This window comes from Borostomias antarcticus (genome assembly GCF_949987555.1).
Source record: "Borostomias antarcticus genome assembly, chromosome: 16".
In the NCBI taxonomy this organism is placed as follows: Eukaryota; Metazoa; Chordata; class Actinopteri; order Stomiiformes; family Stomiidae; genus Borostomias; species Borostomias antarcticus.
Genome location: NC_140249.1, coordinates 14,872,149 through 14,882,739, shown reverse-complemented (window position 1 = coordinate 14,882,739; position 10,591 = coordinate 14,872,149). Strand labels below are relative to the sequence as shown.

Below are 10,591 nucleotides of genomic sequence, written 5' to 3'. Positions count from 1 at the left end.
TGTGTGTGTGTGTGTGTGTGTGTATGTCTATGTGTGTGTGTTTGTGTGTGTGCGTATGTGTGTGTCTATGTCTGTCTGTGTCTGTGCATGTGTGTGTGTCTATGTCTGTGCATGTGTGTGTGTCTATGTCTGTCTGTGTGTGTGTGTGTGTCTATGTCTGTCTGTGTGTGTGTCTATGTCTGTCGTGTGTGTGTGTCTATGTCTGTGTGTGTGTGTGTCTGTGTGTGTCTATGCATATGTGTATGTGTGCGTGTGTGTGTCTGTGCGTGTGCATGTGCGTGTGCATGTGTGTCTGTGCATGTGTGTGTGTGTGTGTGTGAGAGAGTGTGTGTGCGTGCGTGTGTGTGTGTATGTGTGTGTGTGTGTGTATCTATGTCTGTGTGTGTGTGCGTGTGTGTGTGTGTGTATCCTCAGTGGTGGGATGCCGCCGGCCACCAGTACCCACCCACGGCTCGGCGGAGGGGGTGTTCCACCACTCGGGGGCGCGTGTGGTGTTCCGCTGCGACCCCGGGTTCGAGCTCCGGGGGTTCCGGAAGGCCGTCTGCCTCCTGGACGGCACCTGGAGCGCCCCGGCCCCCCAGTGCGGTAAGAACCCCCCGAGAGAGAGAGAGAGACCGGCTCACATATCACTCAAATCATGAAACGAATCCTTTAAACCTGAGCAACAACAGAGCTTGACCTCATGTCACCGCGGGCTTTTACCAGCTCCCCTGGGAGGAACATCTGTGGCCCATTATAGATACTTTTCCCTGACACAACGTGTCTAATGGTGATTTATGGTCCATGTGAGATGCGGTTAATTGCCTCGCCTGGTCTGAACCGAGCGCTCCTCCTCTCTAGTGCCCATGGAGAAGTTCTGTGCCATCCCACCCAAGCCGGTGCATGGGGACCACTTCCTGGTGTACGGGCCCAACGACGTGCTCATCGCCCTGCAGTACCTGTGCTACCGGCCCTACAAGCTGACCGGGACCTCGCAGAGGACATGCCTCCCCAACAGCACCTGGAGCGGGGCTCCGCCCACCTGCGCCCAAGGTCAGGACGCAACATTCCTTCATTTGTCATGTGTAAAATACGGTGTACAGTCACGGTGAAATGTGGCCGGTTTAAAGATTATGCTTGATGGAGATAAACTCTGTTAGAGTTTCAATTCCAAATTCCAAATTTACAAGTTACACGTTTACAAATCAGTCAGTGCTGGGAAGAGAGATTTTGGGTGGGAAACTGGTAAAGGATTTACGGGAATTACAAGCAGAAAGACGATAGCTGGGAAAAAAACTGATTCACACGATGAGTCCCAGCAGAACATGTCTTCCTGGCCTGTTCAGAACGATCAGTCAGCTGTTTATCGGCGTTCTGCTAACACTCCTCTCTTTGTTTACTCTCAGTCAATAACACGCTCGCTGAGCCCGACAAGGACAGAGGAAGAGATGCAGAAAAGGACAAGGAGAAGGTTCTAGAAACTGACGAGGGCCCTGAAAGACAGGAGGATAAAGAGCGCGGGAATACGACGGAGAGCGGGGAAAGCGTGGGCGGTGGAGATAGCGAAGACAGGAACGCCACCTCCACCGCCGACGGCCAAGATAAATACACGGAGACCGGTCTGGACAGAACCAAGCAGGAAGTGGATCGCGCGGAGACAGACGACCACCTGAACGCGGTGGAGAGGAAAACCGCCGAGCCGGACACGCCGCCGGAGGACACCACCGGAAAAGACGTCCGCCCTGACACCGAGGCGGGCCGAGACGTGATGGAGGAGAACGGACATACGACGGACATCACGGTGTCCAGGGATAAGGGACAGGGAGAGGGAGAGAAGAAAGGGGGTCAGGTCGACGAGAGCGCGAGTCCAGACCAAGTGGGCCCTAACGACACCAAGCAGAGGGGAGACACGTTTGAGAGGTACTGGGAGGTCGTCGAGGTCACGCCGGCGAACCGCACGGATCCGTTTCACACCAATGACGTGGAAAGTTCCGGCAATGTGACGGCGACTAACGGTCTGAGCGAGGGGACCGCGATCGCTACGGGAAGCGACGGCTCGCGATACAGAGCCGGCGGTGAGGACGGCACGCGGCCCACGGAGAGACCAGCAACCGAAGACACGGAGGGAAGCACCAGGGCCGGGCCTGAGGAGAGACCAGCAACCGAAGACACAGAGGGGACCACCGGGGTCAGGCCTGAGGAGAGACCAACTACCGAAGACACGAATGGGACCACTGGGGTCAGGCCTGAGGAGAGACCAGCAACCGAAGACACGAATGGGACCACTGGGGTCAGGCCTGAGGAGAGACCAGCAGCCGAAGACACGAATGGGACCACTGGGGTCAGGCCTGAGGAGAGACCAGCAACCGAAGACACGAATGGGACCACTGGGGTCAGGCCTGAGGAGAGACCAGCTACCGAAGACACGAATGGGACCACTGGGGTCAGGCCTGAGGAGAGACCAGCTACCGAAGACACGAATGGGACCACCACGGTCAGGCCCACAGAGAGACCTGCAACCAAAGACACAGAGGGGACCACCAGGGTCAGGCCCACGGAGAGACCAGCAACCAAAGACACAGAGGGGACCACCGGGGTCAGGCCCACGGAGAGACCAGCAACCAAAGACACAGAGGGGACCACCGGGGTCAGGCCCACAGAGATACCAGCAACCAAAGACACAGAGGGGACCACCGGGGTCAGGCCCACAGAGATACCAGAAACCAAAGACACAGAGGAGACCACCGGGGTCAGGCCTGAGGAGGAGGGTTCGGACGGGAGAACCAAGGAGCAGTCGGAGGAAGAGAAAGCCGAGAATCAGATCATCAGTGGTGAGACGCCCCCACATTACCACAGTGCATCAAAAAAGCTCACACACACACACACACACAACACACACACACTCCACACACACACACCCACACACACACACACACACACAGCACACACACACCCCACACACACACACACATACATGCACACACACATACACCCCCCCCCCCCCCCCCCCCCACACACACACACACACACACACACACACACACACACACATACCCCCCCCCCCCCCCACACACACACACACACAGAGTCAAAAACAGAAAATAGATCCAGTATCTTTCGATCGTTCCTCTCTCTCTCATCCTTCTGTCTTTGTCTCTCTCCACTCCTTTTCCTGACAGACAACGAGAGGAAGAGCTGTCCTCCTCTTCCTCGCCTGTACCATGGGTACCACCAGCTGGTGGCCGGGCCGGCGCCGGAGACGGTGGAGTTCTTCTGTAACCACTCCTATGCCCTCAGTGGTGGAGCCCGACGCACCTGCCAGCCCGACGGCATCTGGACCGGCACTCAACCCCTCTGTGTGAGAGGTAGGTACTCTGCGCGTGTGTGTGCGTGTGTGCGTGTGCGTGAGCGTGTGTGTGTGTGTGTGTGCGCGCGGAGGGGGGTATATGCCACTGCTGCCAGGTCAGTGATTGGGGTTAGAGCCAGTTTAGAGCTCCGGTCATTAAGTAGGCTTTAAGTAGGAACCCTGTGTGTGTGTGTGTGTGTGTGTGTGTGTGTGTGTGTGTGTGTGTGTGTGTGTGTGTGTGTGTGTGTGTGTGTGTGTGTGCAGCCTGCAGAGAGCCCAAGGTTTCCGAGCTGGTGAGACAGAGGGTCCTGCCGCTCCACATCCCATCCAGGTACAGTAACGACTGTACAGTAACACCACTGAATCTCCTCTCAGATGGCGCACATAAACGTTTACATTATGAGCATAAAACCGCCAGGCGCAAGCATCGATCATCCCGACATCAAACCTGTTAGCCACAGTTATATATCAACAACACATCCACACAACATCATCCAAATGACTCGTAATAACCACATATCAACATCATGTCATAAAAACACTAGACGTTTTGATGTAAGTTTTGGACCCCTTTACACACAACATGAGCACAATAGATTGTGACAAAGCTATTGTGTTTATTTCAACAACATCCTGGAAGCACTCTACTTGTTGTGACTGAAAGACCCCTCCACTACAACACAAGTTTGTTCCTGTGAATCTCTTTCTACGACTCGCTCTCTCCACCTCAGAAAAACCCCGGTCCACAAGCTCTACTCCTCCGGCTCGGCCAGGCAGTTCCTGTCCGTCGGCCCCACCAGGGGCCCCCAGACCCTCTCCCAGCTGTCCCCGGGATTCCACCACCTCTACACCCACATCGAGTACGAGTGCGCCTCTCCCTACTACCACCACACGGGCAGCGCCCGGCGCACCTGCCTCAAGACCGGCAAGTGGAGCGGGCGTCATGTCTCCTGCTCGCCAGGTGAGGGCAGCAGAGGGCCGTGGTTCACGAGCGGTGGCTGCAGCCGTCAGACCTTCCCTTCCTAACGTGGGAAGGGAGGGGAGAACGGAGCTTTCGTTTACACTATACTGTACCCTCAGACGTCACATAAATCAAACTAATAGTTTTATGGAATAAATGTGTTGCGATGCCGAGGCTTGATTCTTCATCACTCTGGGAAAATGGGAAAGCTTGACATCTTCCTCTTCCTACCCAACGCTTTTTTAAACGTCCCTCGTCTTCTCCGTCCGTCTCTCTCCGTCCTCCCGTCCCCCCTCCTCCTCCTGGCAGTGTGTGGGAAGCACCCGACCTTTGACCCCCAGAGGCCCTCGGAGGCCCAGTGGCCCTGGCTGGCGGCCGTGTACCGCCGCACCGCCGCCGCCGCCACCAACAGGGCCGGGGCGGACGCCAAGGCGGACAAGATGGCGGCCCTGGTGGGGTCGCTGAAGAAGGGGGCGGGGTCGGGCGGGGCCGGCGCCCAGAAGGAGGCACCCGGCTGGCAGCTGGTGTGCAGCGGGGCCCTGGTCAACCAGCGCAGCGTGGTGGTGGCTGCCCACTGCGTGACGGAGCTGGGGAAGCTCCACCCCCTGGACGCCGCTAAGGTGAAGGTGGTGATGGGCAAGAACTTCCGCAGCGACCTCAGGGAGAGCAAGGGCCTGCAGCACCTCAAGGTGAGACGCCACGACCTGGGGCAGGGTCACTGGGGCGGGGTCACTGGGGCGGGGTCACTGGGGCGGGGTCACTGGGGCGGAGTCACTGGGGCAGGGTCACTGGGGCGGAGTCACTGGGGCGGAGTCACTTGGGCAGGGTCACTGGGGCGGGGTCACTGGTGCGGGGTCACTGGGGCAGGGTCACTGGGGCGGGGTCACTGGGGTGGGGTCACTGGGGCGGAGTCACTGGGGCAGGGTCACTGGGGCAGAGTCACTGGGGCGGGGTCACTGGGGCGGGGTCACTGGGGCGGAGTCACTGGGGCAGGGTCACTGGGGCGGAGTCACTGGGGAAGCGTCACTGGGGCGGAGTCACTGGGGAAGCGTCACTGGGGCGGAGTCACTGGGGCAGGGTCACTGGGGCGGGGTCACTGGGGCGGGGTCACTGGGGCAAGGTCACTGGGGCAGGGTCACTGGGGCGGAGTCAAGCTGGTTTCAAACAAAGACAATAGTTTTATTCTAGTATGACGATTTGCAAACCGGATTCTGAAACATGAAGTGTTTCCCTCATCAGAATGGTTGGACTGGAACATAGCATGGTATGGAGGAAGTGACGTTCACTCAGAGACAAAGGGTACAGGGAAGTGATGTCACAGAGCAAATGGTGGTTCCAAACAGTGATTAGAAAGAAGTTTCACTGAGGTTGTACAACAATAAACTTAGAGAAACTTAGAGAACATCAATCAAGTAGGAAAACAGAAAGGAACAAATTGGGGGGTAACACATTGGTGATACTGAAATTTCATTAACAGTCCGATGATTGTAGGGTCGGCGGTTCGAATCTCCGCTCCTCCTGACCACGTGTCGAAGTGTCCTTGAGCAAGACACTGAACCACAAATTGCTCCCAACGAGTAGGTTAGCACCTTGCATGGCATCTACCGCCATTGGTGTGTGAATGTGTGTGTGAATGGGTGAATGAGAGGCCTTCATTGTAAAGCGCTTTGGATAAAAGCGCTATATACCGTAAGTGCAGTCCATTTACCATCTACCAATCCAACAGTACCTTTCCAATACTTCCTAGTTTGCACAGAGCCTCAGGTCGGTGGGGTATGTTTTATTTTGTGCGAGGAAAAATCCGTCAAGCACAGACGGTTATTTTGGAATTATTCTACAGTGGATCCTGCTGGTTGGAGTTTGATCATCGTTCCAGTGAAGAAAACTAAGTCTACAACTGACAAATATGTTTTTTTTCTTCTACACATTAGATCATTATAATTGTTTATCTTTAGAATTGGAAAAGCGGTCACACACTCTCACTCCAATGCCCAGATATTTTACTCTGTGTTTAACCGGCCGTCGTGTTGCCAGGTAACGAGAGAAGCCTGGTAACAGAGGAAGTGCTGAAGCCCTGGTTTGAATCGCCTCTCTCTATTATCTCCCCTTCTGCTCCTGACTACTCATCCTTTCATGTTCCCATCCTTTCATCATCTACCCATCCCTCTCTCTCTCTCTCTCTCCACAGCCTCTTCATCTTCAGAGGGTCTCTCTTTCGTCTTTGTATTTAGGCATGCCATCGGTGTCCCTGCATACCATCTCTCTCTCTCTCTTTCTCTCTCTCTCCCCCCCTCTCTACTTCTACTTCCTCTCTCTAACCATCTCTCCTCCTCTCCTCCAGGTGGCGTCCATCTCTGTCCATCCTAACTACGACCCCCTGGTCCTGGACTCTGACCTGGCCGTCATCCGGCTGCTGGACAAGGCCCGCATCGGGGAGCGGGTCCTGCCCGTCTGCCTGCCGGACACACAGGGGGGCGAGCTGACCTCCAGGCAGGGCCTGGTGACGGGCTGGGCCCCCACGCCGGACCCCCGGTTGGGGGACGAGGAGCGGGCCCGGGTGGGGGTGGTGCACCTGGCCGACGTGGTGCCCTGCGAGCAGCAGTACGCCCGCAACGGCGAGCCGGTCAGCGTCACGGACAACATGCTCTGCGCCCGCCAGAAGCCGGACTACAGCCCGTCCAACATCTGCCCCGCCGACACCGGGGGCGTGCTCATCCTCCCCGCCCTGCCCCCGCCCCCCGGCCCCGGGGGGGCGTCGCAGGAGGAGGGCAGGGGGGGCTGGACGCTCCTGGGGCTGGTGAGCTTCGGGTACAACCAGGGAGAGTGTGACCCAGACCTCTACACTGTGTACACACACATAGCCAACTTCAAATACTGGATAGAGAGCAATATGAAATAAGAACCCACCGCCCCAAATCTCGCCATCACGTTCCCCCTTTTCTCACTTGGTTCCTCTGCCGTGTTCTTTCCATCTCCCTCCCCCTCCCCCTCCCACACATTAACACTGGACTGCGCAGCGCTCTGCCTGTAGGGGGCGCTGACACAGTGGACACGGCCACAGACCATAGACCTCTGTTCCTTCAGCACAAGGCGCCGGGGTTCAGGTCATGGAACCTGGCGCTGCAGACTTGAAATCGACCAGAAAACCAGAACCTCCCCTCCGAGTTTTCTCTCTCTCGAGCGAGTCTGGCTTTCGTTGTATTGTTTGGTATGTACATATAAAGTAATGTATTATTCTGGCTCTCCATACACCTCAAGGGATGTACATATTGTATAGAAGGGCAGCAAAGTCATTTTAATTAAAGACATTTTTTAATTAAAGCTGTTTGGTAGTGTGTGGAGACACTGTGGTCGAGTTGGGATTAGGGCACGGATTGTGTCCCTGCAGCCAACAGTGATTGATAGCCCCTTTCCGGACTGCGTTACTAGCTGGCTAGTATCCATGTCCCTTATCGGTCCATTGCAAAATTGTCATAATTAAGTCAGTCCGCCTGGTCTACAAAGCAAAGATCCCTGATTAAGTGTCACAGAGACGTTTCAAAGGTATTCACAGTTGCATCAGGGTTGTGTCCACACTGGCGGTGGATTTGGAAAGTTCAGCACTGCTAATAAACATGTTTGATCTTTAGTTTAAAAAACGAGTCATATTTTTAGAAAATACATTGTCCGAAATGGTTTCTCTTCTTTTGCATTTCTGCCAAGGATCTATTGGTTTCTGCCATGGGGGGTGCGCGGTCAGCAATCACAATGCTTGCTATCGGCCACTGCTGGTATAGCTATAGTGCAAGCTAATAGAAGCTGTAGCTTCCGGCCAGCCAGTTAGTAGGCCTAATGCAGTCCCAAAAGGGACTAAGTGATTGAGTGAGTCAGAGATCATTAAAACTCTATTGAGACTAAAGCAAAAAACTCATTTTTCTATGTAAATAGGAATTCCAAGGCGAGTTCCTTGTATGTGTCAATCTACTTGCAGAAATAAAATCTGAAGCAGACATTTCTCCCACCTCCCTGAAGGACAATTTTGAACAGACCAGGTCTATATAATTAAATCATTTAACGCTGCATTCAAACAACTATAAACTGAAGACATCACTCCCACTTTTATTTCCACTTTGACCCTAGCCTGTGTGAGAGAAGGGTGTAATTGAGAATGTGTATTGCACGTTCAGTGCCACTAGATGGCAGTATAAAAACACTGGCTGTGTGCAAATCCAGAGGCAGCTGAGCACAGTTCAACTCAAGCCGTCAGTTGGTTGTTGATTCTACTTTTCATTTGGAAGACAAGTAAACACTCGACAGTGGTCTGGATGTGTTTATGATCTACTCCATGTATCTGTGCAATGTTTATTCATGATCCTGAGGACTGAGTGAACTACTGCAAGACAGATGTGTGGCCCACATGGAGCACTAACACCTTCTAAAGAAACCACTATGATGACAATCCTAAATACCACTCTGAACAGCCATGAAAGCACAACTCTCTCCTCCCTGAGGACAAAGGCTCATGTTCTCTCCACATCAGCTGCTGAGCAGTGAGACAGGGCTGGGGGGGGGGGGGGGGGTGAGAGGCCCCCCAGTGCAGATCTGAGGAGCTGGGCTAGTCACCATGTATGGCCCTGAGCTTCAGGGTCCCTGGATGGGGGGTTCTGGGGGTGAGGGTCACGCCTGTCTGACAGGGTATGGAGCGGAGATCAAAGAACGCACACATGGAGGGGATATATATGAAATGTGTGCATTATATGTGTCTAATCTAAAACCCCCAAATCTATACATGGCTATAAACGTCCCCTCCCCCACACACAGTTTTTCCCTCACATGCATAAAGGATACATGGGTTGACGGACAGTATATTCTGCCTGAGATGTACTGTATAAGTGGAGAGTGTAGGTATAGTTGTGTTTGATTTAGGTGGCGTGTGTGTGTGTGTGTACGGCTTTGTTAGCAGGTACAGAACCACTCAGTTCTTCCTTGTTTCTTCTCTGGAGAGAGAGAAAGAGAGAGAGAGAGAGGGAGAGAGAGAGAGAGAGAGAGAGAGAGGGAGAGAGGAGGGGGAGGGAGAGAGAGAGAGAAAGAGAGAGAGAGAGGAGGGTGAGGGAGCCCTGGATCTATAATTCAGAACAATTCACACCTCGTTATTGTCCCCACCCGATGAAATTGCACTTTACATTGACCCATGTTCGATTGTTTGTTAATTCGTTCTTTGTTTGCTCATTGCCTGTCTCATATGTACAGTACCAGAACCCACCACATGGTGGTGCTCACCACAGTTCATCTTTCCCATTGTTTCCCATCGTTTCAGTAAAAGTATCATCTATTCTACTCAGGGACCCGTCTACTTTCTAAATCCACGGAGTTCAGAACCTGAGGAGTTTAGTAGCCCTTCTGGTGCTTGTTATGAATGTTAAGATTATCATAGATTAGAATTGAGGTTGGTGCATTGTGGATACAAAGATACTCTCCAAACATATTTCTCACACTGTCAAATCACCCCCCAAAAAAAATAAAAATAAATGCATGTCAGTTGACACACTGTTTTACAGCAAACTTGCCTGCTTTGAAAACATTTCTGACAGACTCCAGAGGGTCTGTGTCAGAACCATGCAGGATGACTACGGGGTTCCACAAGGTTCAGTTCTGGGTCCTCTTCTTTTTTCCCTCTACACAACATCTCTGGGTTCTGTTATTTGTTTGTGTGACTTCTACCATTGTTATGCCGATGACACCCAGCTAGTCTTGTTATTTTTCCCTCTCACACAAGAGGAGGCATAACAGTACCCTACTCTACTGCTCTGAGCAGGGCAGGTTTGCTGCTGCTGGAGTCCAGTGTTCATCGCAATGCTAATATTGCCAGATACCCATCCACAAAAAACACTAAAACAACCAAAAAGGCCACCCAAAAGGGTACAACTACTTCAAGGCTTGAAGTACAATTAGTACTCCTGCACAAAGTGCATTTCATGTTCATTTTCCAGTGTGTGTTACAAATCAATTATTGTTGTGATGTCGAAATCATCCCATTGTAATATCACACATTGTGATGACACAAACATCCCATTGCGATGTCATGATCCATACATCGTGATGTTACCTTCATTGTGATGTCACAATCATCCCATTGTGATGTCACACTCATCCCATTGTGATATCATACATTGAGATGTCACAATCATCCATTGTGATGTCATAATCATTCCATTGTGATGTAACACTCACTGTGATGTCACAATCATCATATTGTGATGTCACAATCATCATATTGTGATGTCACAATCATCATGTTGTGATGTCACAATCATCATGTTGTGATG

General features: G+C 52.8%; 1 protein-coding gene across 1 annotated transcript in view; it reads left to right on the top strand.

The window, feature by feature from the left end:
* Positions 1-7,185, top strand: part of pamr1b (peptidase domain containing associated with muscle regeneration 1b) — a gene marked incomplete at its 3' end in the record, with an annotated part of 24,209 nt that extends 17,024 nt beyond the window's left edge. Inside the window, exons 6-13 of the mRNA XM_084451311.1 lie at positions 415-585; positions 841-1,032; positions 1,386-2,810; positions 3,159-3,344; positions 3,590-3,656; positions 4,057-4,286; positions 4,596-4,975; positions 6,628-7,185. Coding sequence (XP_084307437.1) covers positions 415-585; positions 841-1,032; positions 1,386-2,810; positions 3,159-3,344; positions 3,590-3,656; positions 4,057-4,286; positions 4,596-4,975; positions 6,628-7,185 — 3,209 coding nt within the window. The remainder of the gene's footprint in view (positions 1-414; positions 586-840; positions 1,033-1,385; positions 2,811-3,158; positions 3,345-3,589; positions 3,657-4,056; positions 4,287-4,595; positions 4,976-6,627) is intronic.
* Between the last annotated feature and the right edge of the window lie 3,406 nt (positions 7,186-10,591).